This window comes from Sus scrofa, chromosome 13 (assembly GCF_054392235.1).
Source record: "Sus scrofa isolate SSC_HxYL_T2T_F1_AM1 chromosome 13, Sscrofa_HxYL_maternal_Yorkshire_Landrace_v2.0, whole genome shotgun sequence".
NCBI classification, from domain to species: domain Eukaryota; kingdom Metazoa; phylum Chordata; class Mammalia; order Artiodactyla; family Suidae; genus Sus; species Sus scrofa.
Window position 1 is genome coordinate 154946847 of NC_139395.1, and position 22228 is coordinate 154969074.

The 22228-nt window shown below is 36.5% G+C and overlaps 1 protein-coding gene across 5 annotated transcripts in view; it reads left to right on the forward strand.

Moving 5' to 3' along the window:
• Nucleotides 1-22228, forward strand: part of GSK3B (glycogen synthase kinase 3 beta) — a 233450-nt gene that overhangs the window by 51202 nt on the left and 160020 nt on the right. Inside the window, exon 1 of one of the 5 annotated variants that reach the window (XM_021068186.2) lies at nucleotides 18930-18960. Coding sequence (XP_020923845.1) covers nucleotides 18945-18960 — 16 coding nt within the window. The 5' untranslated portion in view covers nucleotides 18930-18944. 5 annotated transcript variants of the gene reach the window in all.

The window sequence follows — 22228 nt, forward strand, 5'->3', positions numbered from 1 at the left end:
AATTGGATTTGTTTCTACTGTGTCACGATGGGAATTCCCTGTCATGCCTTTTTGATATCCTTTTTCTTTTTTTTTTTTTTTTAAAGGACCATCCCCGCAGCATATGGAGGTTCCCAGGCTAGGGGTTGAATTGGAGCTGTAGCTGCTGGCCTATGCCACAGCCACAGCCATGCCAGATCTGAGCTGTGTCTGCGCCCTACAGTGCAGCTTACAGCAATGCTGGATCTTTAGCCAACTGAACGAGGCCAGGGATTGAACCCGTGTCCTCATATATACTAGTCAGATTCCTTTCCGCTGAACCACGAAGGGAACTCCTTGATATCCTTTTCCATTGGAGCCATGCTGAAGTGTAAATTATGAAATAAGAAATAAGAAACCCAAGATTATTGAAATATTGAAACCTAAGATTATTGAAATAAGAAACCTAAGATTATCATTATTATTGACTCATAGAGTTTAAAAATAGTTAAGGAGTGAAGTTCCCATTGTGACTCAGCAGGTTAAGAACCTGACATAGTGTCCATGAGGATGTGGGTTCTATCCCTGGACTTGCTTAGTGAGTTAAGGATCTGGCATTGCTGAAGCTGCAGTGTAGGTTGCAGATATGGCTTGGATCCAGCATTGCTGTGGCTGTGGTGTAGGCCGGTGGCTTAGGCTCCGATTTGACCCCTAGCCTGGAAACTTTCATATGCCATAGGAACAGCCCTAAAAAGAAAAGAGAAAAAAAAAAGTTAAGGAAGTAGTAAAAAAAAAAGTTAAGGAAGTAGTAGCATATTGAATAAGAGCTTGGGCTTTAGGACAAGTCAGTTCTTTTATTTAGATTCTGAATTTGCGATCTACTAGCTGTGACCTTGGACAAGTTATTTAACTATGTCTCAGTCTCCTCATTTATAAAAACTGTTCTTATGCTAAATGAAAACTATGCAATATAAAGCAGTACAGTTTATTGTTTGTATTATAGTTACAAAAGGTTATTATTAATAATAAAGAACCCCCAGGTGTTTTATATGCTTTTGATTTACCTGTTACTTTATTCCCTACACTGTGTTCTAGGGAAATAATGTGTTACTCTAAACAAGAATAAACAATACAATTTGATTGTTTATATTGTTATTGATGAATTTCTGGGAGAAACATTTACATAAGGGAGTTTAATGACTGACGTAACATAATCATCATTTAAAGAGTATAAAGTGTAAAAAATGGAGTGCTTATTTCTTCATTCTATGTGCTCAGTGTTTTCTAGCCTCATTAAATACTGAATAGTTTAGTTTTACATCTGTATCTAAAAGGCGATGGTAGAAGAGCTGTTGTGTTTATAAAAACATTTCATTTCTTTGCATACAATGTATTAACACTATCTGCTTGCTTCTATGTTTAGAATAGTTTATTTTAGGTTATCTTTGAGTTTTAACTGTAAGTTTTAAAGTAATGTGTCTTCAGTTCTTCAGTGTTAAAAAACTTCAGATAGGAGTTCCCATCGTGGCGCAGTGGTTAATGAATCCGACTAGGAACCATGAGGTTGTGGGTTCGATCCCTGGCCTTGCTCAGTGGGTTAAGGATCCGATGTTGCCATGAGCTGTGGTGTAGGTTGCAGATGTGGCTCGGATCCTGCATTGCTATGGCTGTGGTGTAGGCCAGCGGCTACAGCTCCGATTCAACCCCTAGCCTGGGAACTTCCATATGCCGCAGGAGTGGCCCTAGAAAAGGCAGAAAGACAAAAAAAAATTAATAAATAAAAAGTAAGTAAGTAAATAAATAAATAACTTCAGGTAGAGAAGTGTGTTTCTTAATTGCTATGGATAAACTATTACTTTAAAAATATTCTTTTACTTTATCTTACTACTTGATCCTCTTTTCCGAAGAGTTGGTGAAGGAACCATTTACAATATAATTTAAGAAATGTTTGTGTGTTTTTAAAGTTAGGGCTGGGTAAGATAGAGGGATAGAAAAGGATTCTTTAGGGCAATTCCATGAGTGAAAAACTAGGCATATTTTTTATTTGCTTTAATATTAGCAACTGTTTAATTGCTAGTGAATAAAGGTTACTTCTTCTCTATTGAGTGTTTGTGTATGTCTAGTAAACAAGATATTGGAATGGTAATTGTTTAATGGGCTGATAGAAATTGCTATCCTACTGAGCTAAAAAGTTTGTTTTGTCAATTAAAAATTTGATTTTTAGGCTAACTCAGTTTCTATGGTAAGGAATTTGTAAATGTGTCTTAACAGTGATTCTGAAACTTTTATGGAGACATAGTATTATTTTGATTTTTGTGTAACCAGCCTCTTTCCTAAACTGAAACATGGCATAGATTTGTTATTTTAATTAAATCTTTATTCTCAGAGTTATTTGGGAATTGAATTTGTCATGGTACTCCTCACCTTAGAATAATTGGTGATTCTGTGAGGATATTTTAAAAGATAAAACCCACAAAATAAGAAAAAGAAAAATTAATTATTGAAATTAATAACATAAATATTCTTAATGAGGATAGCTTCTGAATTATTAGGATAAGCTTATTTTTATTTTTCCAACATATATATACAGAAGGTTTTTTTTTGTTTGTTTTGTTTTTTGTAAGTTGTACCTGTTACTAGTTTCAGTCATTCAACACATCATAGAGTATCAATGAGTTACATTTTGTGTGGCATACAGAGACTTTTAAAAGGTACATTTTATTCATGATACAAATATTCAACAAATGAGGATTGGGAAGAAACTTCTCCAACCTGGCAAAGAGTATGTGTGAAAAAACCATGAGTTAATGTGATACTTAACGGTGAAAGACTGAATGCTTTCTCCTGAGATCAGGAGCAAGATAAGGATGTCTGCTCCTGCCCTTTCTCTTCAGCCTTATATTGGAGGGTCTAGCCGGGCAGTTTGGCAAGAAAAACAATTCAGAGGCATCTATATTGGTAAGGAGGAAGTAAAACTATCTCTCTTTGCAGATGTGTATAGAAAGTCCAAGAAATTCGCTAATTCACTATTACAGTTAATAAAAAGTTAGTTGTATTTCTGTGCAATAGAAATGAGCAAACCAAAAATGAAATTAAGAAAACAGTTCCATTTACAGTAGGATCAAAAGAAATAAAATACTTATAAATTTAACAATAAATTCAATAAATTGTTTAATACATTTATCAAAAGAAGTACAAAACTTACATTCTGGAAATGACAAAACATTATTGAAAGAAATTAAAGGAGACCTAAATAAATGGAAAGATGTTCATGTTCATGGATTGGAAGACTTAATATTGTCTAGATGGCAGTCCTCCTGATTGATTTGCAGATTCAATACGGTCTATCAAAACAGCCTTTTTGCAGAAATTGATGAGCTGATCCTGAAATTCACATGGAAATACAAGGGATTTTGTATTAGTTTTCTAGGGCTTCCATAACAGAGTACCCAACACTAGGTGGCTTAAAGCAACAGAAATTTGTTGTCTTACAGTTCCAGAAGGTTTAAGTCCAAAGTCAAGATGTGGGCTGGGCCATGCGCTCTCTGACAGCTCTAGGAACAAATCTTCCCTTGCCTCCTCTAGTTACTGATGTTTGCTGACAGTCCTCTGTGTTCCTTGGCTTGCAGATGCATTACTCTCTTTACCTGGATATCATTTCCATGTGTGTCTTCATGTTATCTGCTTCTATGCGTTTGTCTCCAAAATTCCCTTTTTTATAAGGACACTGGTCATACTGGATTAGGGGCCACTAGAATTACTTCACTGTAACTTGATTACATTGGCAAAGACCCTCTTTCCAAATAAAGTCACATTCTGAAGTACTTAAGGTTGGAACTTGTTTTTTTAAATTTATTTTTTGCTTTTTAGGGCCACACCTGTGGCATATGAAAGTTACCAGGCTAGAGGTTGAATCAGAGCTACAGCTGCCAGCCTACACCATATCCACAGCAACATGGGATCCAAGCCACATCTGTGACCTATACCACAGCTCACTGCAACGCTGGATCCTAACCCACTGAGCAAGGCCAGGGATCAAACCCACATGCATCCAAGTGGATGCTAGTTGGGGTCGTTAACCACTGAGCCATGAGGGAGCTCCAGGGGTGGAACTTCTGCATGTCCTTTTTGGGGAACCCAATTCAATCTGTAATAGCCCTTGAATAGCTAAACAAACAAAAACTTGAAAAAGAACAGAGTTCAAAGACTTAGGCATCCCAATTTTAAAACTTACTAAAAAGCCACAATAATCAAAACAGTGTGGTACTACCATAAGGGTAGAAATATTGATCAATGGAATAGATTTGAGCGTTTAGAAATAAACTCCTACATTTATGGTCAGTTGGTTTTGAAAGGAATAATCTTTTCTACAAATGGTCTGAGACAACTCAGAAACTACATGCAGAAAGAGTAAAGTTGAGTTCCTACCTCACACTATATATATATAAAAAAAAAAAAAAACGACGGAGTTCCTGTTGCGGCACAGCAGTTAACGAATCTGACCAGGAACCATGAGGTTGCGGGTTCGGTCCCTGCCCTCGCTCAGTTGCTGTGAGCTGTGGTGTAGGTCGCAGATGCAGCTCAGATCCCATGTTGCTGTGGCTCTGGCATAGGCTGGCAGCTACAGCTCCGATTAGACCCCTCACCTGGGAACCTCCATATGCCGTGGGAGCAGCCCTAGAAAACGCAAAAAGACAAAAAAAATTTAAAAAAATACTACTACTAATAATTGTCTCAAAATAGATGAAAGACCTACATGCAAGAGCTAAAACTGTAAAACTCTTAGGATAACAATACAGGAGTAAATCTTTGTGACCTTAGATTGGGAAGTGGCTTCTTAGATATAATATCAAGAACACAAGTAACAAAAGGAAAAATAATTAAACATTTAAAAAAATAAAACATTTATGCTTCAAAACATCAAGAAAGAGAAAAGATGGTCTATAGAGAGGAGAAGATAATTGCGTATACTTTATCTGATAAGGAACTTGTATCTAGAATGTATAAAGACCTCTTATAGCTCAATAATAAGAAAGATGAGGAACCCAAATTGGTATAGATATTTCTACAGAGAAGCTATCTATGTATATGCTTCATAAACATGTGAAGAATTACTCATCATCTTTAGCTATCAGGGAACTCTAAATAAAAACTACAATAAAATACTACTTCACCTCCACTAGGATGTCTAGAATAAAAAATTCAGATAATGTCAAGTGTTTGTGGGGATGTGGATAAATCGGAATCCTCATGCACTGTAGGTGGGAATGTAAAATAGTGCATCCACTTTGGAAAAATATCTGGTAATACCTTTAATGGCTATACATAGAGTTACTGTAAGTTCCTGCAACCCCAGTCCTAGATGTATACACATATGTTCATGTACATGAATATTCATAGCTCATTATTCATAAAAGCCAAAAAAGAAACACCCAAGTGTTTATCAACTGATGAGAAACAAAATGGGAGATATCCATACATGGAAATATTATTCAGTAATTTAAAAAATCATATGTAAAGAAATCAAAGTACCTCAGTGTGGATGAACCTGGAGAACTTTATTCTAAGAGAAAAAAGCCAATCACAAAAGACCACATAATTCCATTTTATCGAGTGTCTAGAATAGGCAAATCTGTAGAGACAGAAGGTAGATTAATATTTCCCTAGGGCTAGTAAGAATGGAGGGATGCGGGGGTGACAGTTAAGGGATGTAGAGTTTCTTTTTGGTATAATGAAAATGTCCTGAAATTGATTGTGATGATGGATGCACAAGCCTGTGAATATGCTAAAAGTCACTGAACTGTACACTTTGAGTAAATTATAACTTAAGCTGTTTATTTATTTATTTATTTTTTATTTTTTTGTCTTTCTGCTATTTCTTTGGGCTGCTCCCGTGGCATATGGAGGTTCCCAGGCTAGGGGTCTAATTGGAGCTGTAGCCACTGGCCTACGCCAGAGCCACAGCAACGCGGGATCCGAGCCGTGTCTGCAACCTACACCACAGCTCACGGCAACGCCGGATTGTTAACCCACTGAGCAAGGGCAGGGACCGAACCCGCAACCTCATGGTTCCTAGTCAGATTCGTTAACCTCTGCGCCACAACGGGAACTCCTTTTTTTTTTTTTTAAGCTGTTTTTTTAAAGTTCATTCCAATTCATATTGTCATTTTATATGGCTGGGGACACTTCCTTATAGGGAAACATCATGTATGAATATTTAAATAATGCGAGATGCTATAAGATAGAAATAACATAACTTATAGACCAGGGTGGCTTAGTAAAAATATATTGTAAGGCACATGTGATTAAAAATTCTAATGGTTGGTCACCTTAAAAATGAAATGGATTGAATTAATTTTAGTAATATTTAACCCAGTGTATAAAAATATTAAAACTTTAACATATATTAGACATAGAAGATTTTTACATTCAATTCTTTATACTAAATTTTCAAAATCTGTTATATATTAATAGCATGTCTCAATTCAAACTGACCACTCTCAGGTGTTCAGTAGCCTCAGGTAGTTGGTGACCATTGTATTGGATGCACAGGTAGAGTCAGTGTGGCTCCAGAGGAGTAATAATCATAGTAGTTTAGGATGGTTAGAACAGGTCACAGAAGAGATGAAACTTTAGTTGATTTTGCTTATTCTTTTATTGATTCAGTCACTCACCCAAGAAATTTTGAGCTGTCGCTGTTTATGAAAAGTGGTGTAAAATGTCTTATTTCCTTGTGGATAGTACATTAAACAGGTAATTATATAATTATTTAATTAGAATAGGTTGCTTAAGAAGTAGTGGAAAGAGTACAGGCTTAGAGTTAAGCATTCTCTGTGAAACAGAGGATCATATGTGAAGTTGGTGGAAGTAAGTGAAATATGACCAACACTGTACTTGTCAAGTATTTAATAAATACTACTTTTCTACTCCCACTTCATCCTCTGTTCGTTTTGAATGCATGCATCAGGGCATGGGGAAAAGAAGCTTAGGACATGGCAGAGTCAAAAAACAAGCCAGGCTGCCCAGGGATTCAGATGAACTCTAACAGTATTCTTTTATCCTCACCCTTCTTTCACTACAGGGCCCTGCTTCCTGGACCCAGAACTCAGAACTTTGTACTATTAGTACTAAGGCCTATTTAACCAGAGTTAAATAGGTTTTTGTGGGCTGGATTAAGAATATAAATTATTGGGAGTTCCCGTCGTGGCGCAGTGGTTAACGAATCCGACTAGGAACCATGAGGTTGCGGGTTTGGTCCCTGCCCTTGCTCAGTGGGTTAAGGATCCGGCGTTGCCGTGAGCTGTGGTGTAGGTCACAGACGTGGCTCGGATCCCGCGTTGCTGTGGCTGTGGTGTAGGCCGGTGGCTATAGCTCTGATTGGACCCCTAGCCTGGGAACCTCCATATGCCGCGGAACCGGCCCTAAGAAATAGCAAAAAGACCAAAAAAAAAAAAAAAAAAAAAAAAGGTATAAATTACTGCTTTTTCTGGAACATTTGTTCTATTAGTGAAAATTTGGAACTCTGCTGAACTAGTTACTGTCTCTTGTTTATTCTGATAAGAAAATGTTTTAGAAATATTTTGAGAAGTGTTGAAATAAAATTATTTTATTTTTCAAAAATTCAGACCTCCCATTACATTTCTGAGCACTCTGGTCCTTGTGATTTTTATATGCTAGAATGTCTTGAAACTTTACCGTATTTTTTTTTACAGTAAATTATTAAATCTGGTTAAATATTAAAGTTACATTAAGTTTGAGATGGGGAGTCATAGGGTTATTATTGTATATTGAACACTGGATTTATATTGGGCAGATCTTGCTTTTCTCTGTGTTACCTGTGGTTGTGGGTAAGCCCGTTCATTCACTGATTTTTGATTTATGTGAAAGATAAAAGTTTGAACACTTAATGTGGTCATGACATTATTTGTGTCCTCACTTATAAATTATGACAGATAAGTGCTTTGAAGAAAAAGAACTGGGTAGTGAGAGGATAATAACAGAGGAAAATTACTTTGTTAGAATGATCATAGTAGGATTCTCTGAGGAAGTGATATTTAAGCTGAGACCTAAAGGATAAAACGAGTCAGCTGATAGGCTAGAAAAAGTACATTCTTGGCACAGGGATGTATCATGTAAAAGAGTCCTGTGGAAGCTAAAAACTTTGTGTATCCAGTAAATTGAAAGATGCCTAGTGTGACTGAATGATAGTGAGCAAAGGGAACACTGGCACGAGATGAGACTCAAACTAGACTTTGCATTCTTACAGAATATATTAAATTGTTTCAGGTATTTTAATCAGAGGTATGAGCTAGGCAAGTGTAATGCTGAAGTGGGAGGGATAAAGAGGTGTCTAAAGATTGAAAGAGTGGTCTGAGCTACAGAAATAAATTTGAGAACTGACAGTTCTCAAGTGATGATAATTTAAATACCATGTGTTAAAGTTCTGGGAATATATAAGATAAATTTGGGGAGAGTATAGAGGCAGAAGATAAAAGGTCTAGGCCCAAGCCCAGAAAAACTATAGCATTTAGAAGTTTGTAGAAGAAGAACCAGAATAGACAGGAATGCCTCAATAATAAGTAGGACTTTTTTGTTTGTTTTAGATAACTACAGGTCCTGAAATGATGATAGTGAACAAGAAGGACATTATTTTGAGATATGTAGAAGAATTGACTAATCTCAGCCTCTATGGGTTTATGAAAGTAGTGTCCTTGGGTGAAGTTATATTTTCCTTAAGGACAGAAGGTGGAATTTGCTGATCAGAGTGAGAATTCAGAGGACATTGTGGAATAGGTAAGGTTGAGGAATTGACTCAGATGAGAAAGATATATTGAGTAGATGGGGGGGTGGGGTGGAGAGAGAGTTAATAGCAAATGAGAGAGGCTTGCATTTTTAGTGGAGACTTTGGTAAACAAGGGTATAAGGTGTGATAGATTTAGTCCCTAAAGTTTCTTGTGGGCTGGAGGGATCTATGGCCTTAGTGGTATATTCTGGACAATTTCAAATAGTTTGATGGAAGAGGAACAGGTTTTTGTGAGGTAAATTGGCTTTAGTAGGTTCTAGTTGTGATATGGCGAGGCTCTGAGCTGACTTGTTGAATTTTTTATCTGTTAAATAGTAACAATACATTATTGATTGTTTTATGATTTAAATGAACAGTCACAGAATGGTTAATAAAAATTGAATCTGAATACAGATAGTACAGATATCACCCTTTAGGAAATCTTTTTTTATTTTTGGCTGCTCCCATGACATGCAGACTCCCAGGCCAGGGATCCAGCTTGTGCACACTGTGATGCCTGATCCTTAACCCACTGAACCACCAGGGAACTCCAGGAAATCTTAAATATACATCATAATAAGTTGTGATTTATCCAGCTTATTTTCTTGTGTTCTGTATTGAATATAAGAATCACGCTTAATTGAAAAAGAAATATTGGCTAGGAGTTCCCATTGTGGCTTAGTGGAAACAAATCTTACTAGTATCCATGAGGACACAAGTTCAATCCCTGGCCTAGCACAGTGGGTTAAGGATCCGGTGTTGTGTGGTCACAGGAGCTGTGGTGTAGGTTGCGGATGCAGCTCAGATCCCATGTTGCTGTGGCTGTGGTATAGGCCTGCAGCTGTAGCTTCTATTTGACCCCTAGCCTGTGAACCTCCATGTGCCGTGGGTACAGCCCTAAAATGACAAAAAAAAAAAAAAAAACCCAGGAAATATTGACTATGAGGCACTCAATCCATCTCTTCCTCATGCTGATTATACTCAGTTTTAGACCTATAGATAAATCATTTAAAAAGTAGACATTTGTTCTTTTTTATTTTTAAAAGTTCCTTTTATCATATCTAGGTAATGTGTTAGATTATAACAATACTTCTGTGAAAAGAATATCTTTTGCAAACTTTAAGAAAATTCACCTTTAAAAATTTACATGCTCAATAGTAGAGACCTTGAAAATTTACAGAGGTCCAAAAAAGAAAATAAAAATTTAGCTATATTCTCCTTCAGAGAAAAACTGTTTACTTTTTGATGTGTTTGAGTAACATTTTTTTCAAAAATGGAAAAATTAGAATTACACAATATGTAATATGTACAATAGGCCATTTGTAATCTGTTTCTTCATGTAATCTTGTATCTTGAATATCTTCTTATAAATATGTATTATAAATATTTTTAGAAATCAGTTTTAGTGTCTGGTAATATTCTGTTCACTGTGAGCCTTATATATACTTAGTGATTCTGTTATTTTGGAGCATCTCATTGGTTCCAATTTAGTGATAGATATGTTGCTTCAACTAATATGAATGTCTACATAAATCAGCCATTTTTTTCTCAGTTTCTAATGACTTTTTTCCCACCATATTCCTAGAAAGGGAAGCACTGGGTCAGAGGGTAAGGCCTTGTTCTTTGTCATTGTTGATGCTTATAAGGAAAAATATGCTTAATCAAAATAGGATTTCATATTTAAGAATCAGTATATATGTGTATATTTGTGGTTGTGACATTATTTATCACTCACTTTCAACCGTGGTTGGTTTGTATATGGATTTGGAGGCCTCTTTGCATTAACAAATTCTTAAAGGTTCTCTTTGGCTCAAATGTTAACTACTACTGGAGATTATATATAAACTTTCATTTTTCTTCCACACCTTATCTTTCTCCAGTAGATACCTTCTCACTGCCCCATCAAGTACTCTTATATTCTTATCCAGTGACTTTTTTTTTCCTTTTCCCTAACATTCTCACTTGATATTTGGGGACAATTTTAAGGCATTTTTAACAGTTTTAAGATACTAATTTCTCAAACACTGAGAGTAAGAGTGTAAACTCATGAAACCTTTCTAAAATTCCTTAAGAGTTAATTGCGTTTGAGGATGCCTAGTTTTATTGTATCCTCGTTAACCTTGAGTATTTACTTTTTATTTTTTAATATTTGCTAATTTGCTGGGTAAAAATGGTAGGTATATTTTGGGGTGGGAGGAGTGACTGAGGTAAGTTTTTTCTTGCCCAGCCTGTAACTGAGTAAAAACTGGAAGGTGAGAATTATGCTATAAAACCTAGTGTTTGAAATGTATCCTTTCGTCTTTTTATCATGAAATCATATACTTTCAGAGCTGAAAAGGATCTAAAAGCTTTTATTCACTTATTTCAGTTTATAGATAGGGAAAGTGAGGTCTCAAAAGGAAATTCCTTGGCTTAGTCATAAGCCAAACAGTGATATTATAAAAAAAGCTTGGTTTATTTTTTCATAACTAGTCTGTTGGCTTTTCCACAGACATCCCCTGGCCCCTCTCCTCTTGCAGATGACTGATTCTCCTTCTGTTTGGATGCCTGATAGATTTTTTTTTTTTTTTTCTTTTTTGTCTTTTTAGGGCCACACCCGAGGCACATGGAGGTTCCCAGGCTAGGGGTCACATCAGAGCTGTAGCTGCCAGCCTAAGCCATAGCCACAGCAATGCGGGATCTGAGCCACATCTGTGGCCTGCACCACAGCTCACAGCAACGCTAGATCCTTAACCCACTGAGTAAGGCCAGGGATCAAACCTGTGTCCTCATGGATAGTAGTCGGGTTTGTTAACCACTGAGCCACAACGGGAACTCCTGATAGATTCTTTTTTTAATCCTTTAGTTTAACCAGGATACTTCAGTCATTCTGAGTCAATTTTTTGTGGTACACACTGTAACTTTTTGTGGGGGAAGATATAGTTTGCTCAATTTCAAGGAAATTTGTATTTTTGAATACTTTTTCTGTTCATGTGTCAGAATCGATTCTTGGAGCAAAATTAGCGTTTTTGTATTTCACATTTATCATTTCCTCCAGAATTGCCTAACTTCATTAATTCCCTCTGCATTACTGTGATATCCTTCCTCCCTGCATTAATTTTTCACCAAGTCTCTTCCATTCTTTGCTGTTTCTAGTTTATGAGATCTGTGGTTGTTTTGATGAGCTAAGGAGCAAATTGAGAACTGTGATAGGCTGAAAAATGAACTCCAAAGATATCCATGTCCAATTCTAGCAACTTGCGAATGTTACCTTATTTGGAAAAAAGGTTTTTTTTGCAGATTGCAGGTAAATTAAGGACCTTGAAATGAAATCATCCTAGAATATCCTGGTGCGATCTAAATCCAAATGACAGATGTCCTTTTGAGATACACAGAAGAGAACAGACACACAGAAGAGGAGGCTATGTGACTGTGGAGACACAGATTGGAATCACGTGTCCATGAGGCCCCAGTTCAAGTAATATGGACAGATACCTGAAGCCAGAAAATGCAAGGAATGGATTCTCTCCTACAGCCTATGGAGGGAGCGCAGCCTTGCTGATGACATTCTGATTTCAGACTTGTGGTCTCTAGGACTGTGAGAATAATTTCTGTGCTTTTAAGCATCCCAGTTTGTGGTAATTTGTTAGTGCAGCTGCAGGAAACTAATACAAGGACCAAACCAATTTTTCTTTTGTATCTTTCAGTTGTTTTATGATTTTATCTTCGGACTCTTGTTTTATTTATGTTCTGAAGCTCTCACTGTTGGAAGGAATTTTTTCCTGTCTTCCAGATAAGTTCTTGGTTTGGCTTTTGCATGTTTTTCCTGTAGTGTGTTTTTGTCAGTTTTTTCAACTTTCTTCTGGTTAAATTGGGCAGCTCTTTCTAGATCTTTTGTTTTGATATAATGTCTATCAGTGAATTCTCTTTTTCACCTTATTTTGGATATCTTTTTCTTCTGATAAAATGTGGCTGTTATTTTTAAATGACTCTTATATAGCCTGAAGATATAGTAGGTAAACAGAGAAGTCTCCTAGCCAGCATAGTCCTTTCTGAACATTTTTTCCACCACCAATCCATGGGTACAGTCTCCTTTTGTGGAACTTCTGTTTTTTCTGTCAATTTAGTACCATAACCTGTAAGACCTTGGCCTTTCTGCCTTTGCTGAGGTTTATAGGTAATGTTTAGGGTGAAAAATGTTAGCTGCAGACTTGCCACCCCCACTCTGTAGCTGCCTATGGCATTTTCATGTTACTTTTTACTGTATTGAAGACAATCATAGTGAATTCTTAGTATGTTGTCTTTTTATCATTTTCCTTCAGAATTGCTTTTAGAAGTATGAGCAGTGTTAGGAGCCATGACTTACTGCTTGGGCCCTCAGTATTTTCTGTTTCGTTACTTGGCCTCCCCTCTTACATAGTTTTATTTCTTTTTATCATTTTCCTTCAGAATTGCTTTTAGAAGTATGAGCAGTGTTAGGAGCCATGACTTACTGCTTGGGCCCTCAGTATTTTCTGTTTCGTTACTTGGCCTTCCCTCTTACATAGTTTTATTTCTCTTATTGTTTGGTTACTGGTGGTCTTTTTGATAATTAAGAAAATCATTTTTTTCCCTGAAGGAGAAATAGTGGTTTTACCAATTCATTTCACTTTCTCAACCTAGATGATAAAAATTTTAATCAGAGTAATGCAGGTGTTTTATTTTCACTAATGGTCATTGTTTTTCTAAATATGCCATACAAAGATGGGTCTAATTTTATAAATAATCTGCTTAATTAGAAAGCATTTCTCAATGATATCAGTTTCATTTAAAATATCTAAGAGGGAGTTCCTGCCGTGGTGTATTGGGTTAAAGATCTGGTGTTGTCTCTGAGGCAGCCTGGGGTTGATACCTGGCCCAGTGCAGTGGGTTTAGGATCTGGAATTGCTGCATATGTGGTGGCAGCTTTGGCTTGGATTTGATCCCTGGGAACTTACGTATCCTGCAGGTGTGGCCAAAAAAGAGAGAGAGAAAAAATCTAATAGCTAAAAGAGTCAAATTATTTATCTGATTTTGCTGTAAAGCAAGTGTGGGTGAGATGGTGGATCTGTTCTTCAAGTAAGTGGATCTGTTTTTAGTTGTAGTGAATGGATACTGAGGTATCAGATCAGAAGTTTGTTGATCTTAAAATGGTCTACAAAACTGCATAATAATATAGCTCCTGGCCCTCTTCAATCCTTCTCTCCATTCTTTTTTTCTCACCGTGATTTAACCATAATGCCTTGGGCTTCATATGACTCCACTTTTAGGGAGTACGTATTTTCATGCCGTAAAGTTCACTCATTTAAATAATACAACCCAGTTATTTCTGGTGTATTTACAGGGTTATGCAATTCTCACCATAGTCTTAGGTGATAGACTAATTTGGGGATATTTTCCTCATCCACCAAAGAAATCTCTAACCCATTACCAGTCATTCCCTATCTCCTTCCCATCTCCCTCCCCAGCCCTAGGCAGCCACTAATGTGCCTTATGCCTCCATAGATTTGCCTGTTCTGGACATTGCATATAAACAGGATCATACAGTATATTGTCTTTTGCAACTGACTACCCTCTTTTTTAATGCTCATGTTTTCCTGAACTCCTTAATGCCTTTTCTTTTCCTATTCCACTGCCCCCTTCCCGTTTCACTCTTTTTCAACCAAAGTATATCACTTTTCTAGGTGAGCCAATCCTAATTAATTCTAGATCCACCATTATGGGCTTTATTGCATCCTCTTAAGTTCTCTTTTATATACCCTTACCTGAGTTACTGTATAACTTTGCTCACACTAGGTTCTAGGTCCATGAAGGCAAGGAGTTTTCTATTTATAGTTGATTTTTCACTGTCTAGTCTAGGAAGAAATAAGTACTTGGATGGATATATTCAAGTGCTCAGCCTAGTATGAGAGGGAAGTTTTTAGAGAAGAGAGGGGAGAGAGTATTAATTGTGTGTATTAACTCTTACTGAAGCAACACTATTCATAGTTGAAAATGTAATTTAAAAAATTAGAAAATTAATGGTTAATTAGACTTTGTGTATGTGTATTCACATACACGTTGGACATAAGTATAAATTACACTCTCTCGGAAATACGAATGTGGAAAATTTATTGTTAAAGGAAAACTTGAGATGTCAGTACTGGGCTAATTTCTGGAGTCCATTTATGTTGTTGGCTAGATTATCTGGAATATTTGTCCTACCCAAAAGTAGAATGACCCAACTAAAATATTCTCTTTTTAAAAGAATTTGGAATCAAACATTTCAGTTTTCGAAGGACATTTGTAAGTTATGGGTCCTATTATCTACTTGGGACACAGTTTATTGCAGGAAGGTGTTGCTTCCTTTGCTTTGATAGATGGATTATTGAAACTGGCAAGTTCACCTGCTGTTGTTACTGGCCTCTGAGGTCCACCATTTTTTCTGTAATTTTCATGGTACCTAGATTGTTTGGAACGTTTGTTCTTTTCTGCCTTAATGTTTATTTGCTCATTTTTGGGTAATGCAAGTACCTGGGACAAAGATACATGACTGTGGATTGTGTGTATGGGTGTCTCAAATATAGGAGAAGTATATTTCTTCTTAAGATTTAAAGGGATATTTTAAGAGTAGTAGTTCAGACCTATTGATCTATAAGATGATATAGCACAGGACTATTTACCAAATCAGATCTCTGAAGCTTTAAACTTTATCTATTGTTGAGCTCTTCAGTGGGTACATAGTTTCATTTTTTTTGTAATGGAAACTGGTGAGAAAGTATGATGACTCTACAGATAATTTATTTTATAACTAACTTTTTCAACAGTGTATTTTGTCTGTGAAGCATGAATGTACACAAACTGGGGAGCTGTGCTGAATGCAGTCTCGGAGGGAATTAACTCAGAAAAGTCTTGAGTACCGTCTTAGTCTGTTATGTGTATATATTTACACTAGAGTGTTTTTTTTGAAGATTTTTGCAATTTTATTTCTAGTTAATTTCATAATCTGGGCATCCAGGGGTACCTTTTCCTATTTTGCCTTTTTTTAGAAGCAGATTGCTATATTTGTAATAGACCTATCACTTGGAGTTAGAATAGCTGTTTTGTTTCTGTTTTTTTTTTCCCCCTGCTGTACAGCATGGGGACCAAGTTACACCTACATGTATACATACTTTTTCCTCCCATTGTTGTGTTGTGATGTAAGTATCTAGACATAGTTCTCAATGCTACACAGCAGGATCTCGTAAATCCATTCCAAGAGCAATAGTTTGCAGAATAGCTGTTTTAATGTGGCTCCTTTTAATAGTTTATGATGTCCAATAAGTCACTTAACTTCTTAAAGTCTCAGTTTTCTCATCTGTGAGGTGAAAGTAATTTCATGCACTTCAAAGGATTGTTAAAATTAAGTGGGGTATTGGTAAGGTACCTGACTCTACTATGTTATGGAAAATACTGAACCCAGATTTTGAATAAATACTGAGTCCAGATTTCATTAATAAATAAATAAATAATTTTTAGAAAGCTCCATGAAAGAAGGGGCCTTGTTTATCTTATTCATTTTTGGGGACCCCAGTTCTTACCACAATACATGTTTATTAGTACACTGTTAATGCTTATCAAGCATATGATTAGTCAGTGACAATGTATTTGAACCAAAAATTCTGCTGTCTCTTCTTTCTTTTTCTGTTCTCAAGATTTTTGAAACTTTCTTTCAGTTAGCCTACTGTGTGCCATTAATATGAGAGAATACTTACAAAATAAAAAGGATGTACATAGCATAAACACATGTGAGAATTAATACTTTATAAAGCCATACACAGATAATTTATCAAAATATAAGTATTTGAAGTGTAGGGTTGAATTTCTCTCTTACTTTCACTTTAACTGGAACTCATGTTTCCACTGATGTTAGCGTATGTATTCCAATGCTTCTGCAGACTGGCGGTATGGTATAAAAAGGACCTTAGCCAGCTGTTACCGTTAGCTGACTTATGCTAGTCCTGTCCTGGTTTATTATTGGATCAAGTAAGTAACAGTAGGAGGTGACAAAGACCGTCTGAAAAGGCAGGGTTCGGAAGGAAGGTCTATCCCAAGAATTAGAGCTCTTTTCCAAGAGAAAGTATTCCCTACCTTTAAGTCTTCTTAGGCTTCTTACATTATAAGTTATGAATTGGCATGGCAGTGTGGGAATTACTCTACTCTGGCATGTGGGGATCCCAGCATGCTCTTCTGTGACCATTAGCAAGAGGATCAGCCATACTTCTTAGGCAGTGGCAATTGGAGCCAAGTCTTATTATAGTCCCACTGTGAGTGTAGGACTGTGTCATTCCAGTGGTCTTTATTTAACAGAGCCCAGTTAGCTTCTCTTATTGCAGAGGTTTGTGGGGAGAAATGCAAAGTGGACTTTGCTTTGTGAATTGGCCCAGTTGATCTGTCAGTACTCTTTCTCCATGGAGAGATGGACCTGTGACTTGCCTTATTTGAATGGCATTATTAAGTTCTCTAAAGTCCATTTTTGTGGGAAGAGTGGTAAGTATTAGAGGAAGGAAGAAAGGGACAAATATAAAAATTGATATTTTTATATGGATTTGATTCCATATAATTAGAATCAGTTGGGACAATGTTATTTTTTTCCTTATAGTCTTTATTAACTATAACATCATTACTCATGTAGTTATAAATATACACTAAAAATTAATTCCTATTTGAAGGTGTGTGGTATTCCCTGCAGAATTGGATTTGACAGAACTCTTATTACCTGATTATTTTATTTTTCATAGTTAAAGAGATTCTTGCAAAGCTCTTAGAAGGTACACTATCTCATTTCTACTTTAGTTAAACTGTAATATTTTAAGTTTATTTTCCCTTCAGATTATACAGTTTATTTTCCCCCCAGATTGTATAGCCTGTAAACAGACCATGTTCTAAAAGTTCATCAGTTGTTTTGGAACTTAGGACAACAGTTTCCCTCTGAAAGTTTGTAAATATGTAAAATAAAAATACTTAGGTTTCCTAGGCTGTTCTCCCAAAGCCCAAGCCATAATTAGTTCAGGTATCTACATACTACAGTGAAAAATAATACAGAATAATAATATTTTCTACATTATTTTATATTATTATTGAATAGTAAGTAAAACTAAAACCCCCTTAAAAATTAGCTTTGAAAAACTCTTCTGAATGTTAGTACTACTGGATTTGTAAAGGGATTAAATTTGAGGGAGATAGATGGAGTTTGTGAGAGGCTGGGAGATCTTTCTGTGTACTTTTAGGAGTTTGATAGGTTGAGGGCATTGGCTTCTCTGTTTCTGGCTTCACTTTCTCTTGATACTGGTGTAAGAACAGAATTAGTATCCTTTTGCTCACCAGCTGTGGTTAAGGTGGTTAGCTCTCTAGTGGAAACAAGTGATAGGGAAAAAAGGTGGTTAGGGAAAAAAGGTGGTTAGCTCTCTAGTGGAAACAAGTGATAGGGAAAAGAAAGAAAAAGTTTCTTCTGGTAACTAAGATTTGGGGGGTGGGGCAGCCACAGAAGGTGGAGTAACATAGGATAGCTGTCCTCTGAGGTGGATTTAATTGACATAAGAATAATGCATGTTTAAAGGAGTCAGGGGAGAGCTTAACAATGTGAATGATTCCTTTGAGGGGAGAGAGATGGTGATAATAAGTATGTTGGGGTAGACCTCCCTGAGTTGGTCCGTAACTGGTGCAGAGTATTTTTGGAAGCAGTTTAGAACTGGAAATGAGGAACAATGCATTTATATATGCACATATTTCAGAGTGGATTTTTCATGATGTGGGACAGCAGCTACCACCCAAATACTATATACATTTGGAATATTTAAAAAAAATAAATTACTATTATTAAGCAAATATGCTGATGTTTTAAAATTTATGGAAAGTAAAATATTGTAGCTCATCCACGTCAGCAGGAGATTCCTAAAACTGTGTAATGTAGAGAGATTGTGTTCATATTCTTTTTGGTTTCTTGATTAGAAAAATCATTCTCTGTCTTTTACATCTCCAGTAGGCTTCTTGTTTAGAATAAACCAGGCACCCTGCCCCCCCTCGGGGAAAAAACAAAAACAGAAAATGAAACACAAGAAGTGTTCCTTCAGTTCCTGCAGAAGTAACAGCTGTTGTTACCAGTGGATTATTACTTTGTTCAAGTGCTTAAATGTTTTCCTATCAGTTCAACAATTTGATTTTCCTCAGAAGAATTCTCTCGTTTTAGATGATTTGTCTCTCAGGTAACCTTATAACGCTGGCAAAATGAAGCAATTTTTTATTAAAAGTATTTTTGCAGTTTATATTAAAACATGTGAGGATGCTTATTTAAAATGTGCAGTTCTTTTGGCTGAGTTATTTTTATGGATTTACTTTGGAATAGGAATAAATAGCTTGGCTTGCTTCCGTTTTTATAGGCATCATAAAGTGTACTAAACTTGGAAATCGGATGGTCTGGGTTGTAGTTTTCAGTATTACTGTATAACCTTCAGCAGTTTTGCTTATCTTGTAAGTTTCAGTTTTACAGTTCACTATTGGTTTTATCTCCCTTATAAGACTGTTGCCTGGATAAAGTGAGGCAGTGGGTCTAAACATATTTGTAAACTCTAAAGTCCTCTATGGAAATGTTGGTGATGATGTGTGGTGATGAGGGTTGGTCCCAGGGAAAATTGTCAAATCACTGAATTTTGTCTTTGCATTTTCTTTTCAGTCTACTGAGTGACTCAATCCTTTTGAGAGATTACAGGGTCTTGTATCATTTTAGAGGAGGAGTTATTACTTCTTTTAGTGACTTTAAGACTTGTAGCAGTTTCCAAAGTGTAGTGGAATTCTCTAGGAATTTGTTCACTTATAATTGAGCCAATATTTTATAGCCTTTGCACATTGGTGTAAAATGGGTACAGTAATCATGTAATAAACATGTGATCCTTATCCTCATTGACTGGATATTCGTTGTTAAATTGTAGTTTAAAAAACATATAGGACCAGCCTAACATATAAGTCTTCTGGGAAAAAAACCAGATTCTATCCTTCTCCTCTCCCTTCCACTACTGTTTGAAACATAACAAAAATTTAGGTTAATAACCTCCATTTAAAATGTATACAGATTTGTATGCTGTGCTGTAGGAAAAGCAGTTTGAATTTAGGGGTGAAGATAACTTTGGTGCATAGTTAAGAGGAAAGCAAAACTGTGAATGAGCTTTTTCCGTTGTGGAGATTTGAATTTGTCAGAAGGTAATATTGAGGATCAAGGGGATTGTGTCAGGCCAAGAGAAATCCATTTAAAAAAATTGTGGAGTGCTGAAATCATATTATACTCACTAAGACTAGAGTAAATTGTCAAGTTTGTGAGAGCTATTTTTTGTCCTTCTGGTTTCATGGCTGCTCAAGATTGAAGTTGCCAGAAATGTGAGCCCTGGATCAGTGGGTCATTGTGTTTTTTGAAGTAATTATTTGTTTCTTTAATCTAAATGTTTACCATTTACTCTTTCCACTCATGTATTTGATAATATGGTAAATGTCCTCATTAAGAAAAAAGTTATTGTCTACTCTCTCCTTGCCTCAAATTGGGCAGCTTGTAAATCAGATAAGAATGTTTAAGATTTAAAGATTATAATGTTAATTCCTAAAAGGAAAAGAAAGCTCTTTTCACATATGTTGCAAGCCTTTTAGGCTTTCATGGGAAGTAAACCTGTTTCTAAAATACATCTTGATATTGTTTCAAGTGAGAGCTTAATACAAAGTAAAATATTTATTCATTTGGGGTTTGGTTTGATTTTTATTACAGTTCACTTGAGTTAGAAAAAAGGGGGCTGTGCTTGATTCCAGTTCATGGTTCATGAGTGAAATAATGTTTAAGTTCAGGCTGTTGAAAGTTAGCACGGTTAATTTGGGGTTTTGGTTGGTTTAAAGTAAAGTTTGGGTTTCAAGAGAAGATTAAAAAATTGAGTCAGTTAAAATTGATTCAAAAGGGAGTTCCCGTCGTGGCGCAGTGGTTAACGAATCCGACTAGGAACCATGAGGTGGCGGGTTCGGTCCCTGCCCTTGCTCAGTGGGTTAACAATCCGGCGTTGCCATGAGCTGTGGTGTAGGTTGCAGACGCGGCTCAGATCCCGCGTTGCTGTGGCTCTGGCGTAGGCCGGTGGCTATAGCTCCGATTCAACCCCTAGCCTGGGAACCTCCATATGCCGTGGGAGCAGCCCAAGAAATAGCAACAACAAAAAAGACAAAAGACAAAAAAAAAAAATTGATTCAAAAGGAGTATAAATATTTTGAAGTAAGATTTTTGGTATCTGGTAGATGCTTGCATCAGAACCTTCTGTGAAATATTTGAAACATAGGAGTTCCTGTCGTGGCTCAGTGGTTAACAGATCCGACTAGGAACCATGAGGTTGTGGGTTCGATCCCTGGCCTTGCTCAGTGGGTTAAGAATATGGTGTTACCGTGAGCTGTGAGGTAGGTCGCAGACGCAGCTCGGATCCCGCGTTGCTATGGCTGTTAGGCCGGTGGCTACAGCTCCGATCAGACCCCTAGCCTGGGAACCTCCATATGCCGCAGGAGCGGCCCAGGAAACGGCAAAAAGACAACACTTTTTTTTGAAATATTTGGTTTTGCTGAAAAGAGAAAGTTGATATTAGGACGTTGACTCCTCTGTGTTATTTTCATGGCATGGTCTTAAGCAAAGTAGTGTAGTAGGGTACAGATTTTACAGTAAGTCAATAGGTCTGAATCTTGTGGGTACACTTTATTGAAGGGGTTACTTTGGGCAAATTACCAATAAACCTTGCAGACATCTTAGTTTCTCCCATTTGGTAAATGATTATCATGAGTACATCACAAAGTTATAGGAATTAAATTGTGTTATGGTTCTTTCTCAAAGTATGGTAGTTGGAACTGCATTCAAAAACATTTGGGGTTACTTATTAAAAATGCAGTTTCCTGAGCCCTATTGCAGATCTCATGAACCTTTTTAGGGGTGAAATTCTAGAATCTTCACTTGTAGTAAGCTCTCTCAAGTGGCTCTTTAAGTCGACTGTCAGTGGTACATGCAAACTCTAATATGGTACTCAAGGAATATACTTATGTATGTATTGATGTAACTTGAACTTCAGACCTCAGAGATGTCCCGAGTTGTTATCCATTGCTACATATTGATGCTCTCAAAAAACCAGAATTATTTGGAAAAGGGTTATGAAGCAAAGTAATTCTCCTACCTTTAAATAAATACACTTGTGGCAAATTGAGTTATTTGTTTTGGCTGGTTGTTGCAATTTTTTGGGTAACCCCTCCATTCTGTCTTACTATTTGTAAGGCTTCTATATACCTTATCCCTGGGGATTTGTATCTGATCAATGGCAAGCAAAAGAAGTAAAAGCACTGCTTAATGTTTAGCAGGAAGTAGTTAGTTCCCAAATCCTAACAATTCTGCTTGAGTGATTTTTATATAAATTCAAGAGCAAATATTTGCTGAGCACCTACCTTGTGCTGAACCCTGGGCTAATAATAATAAGC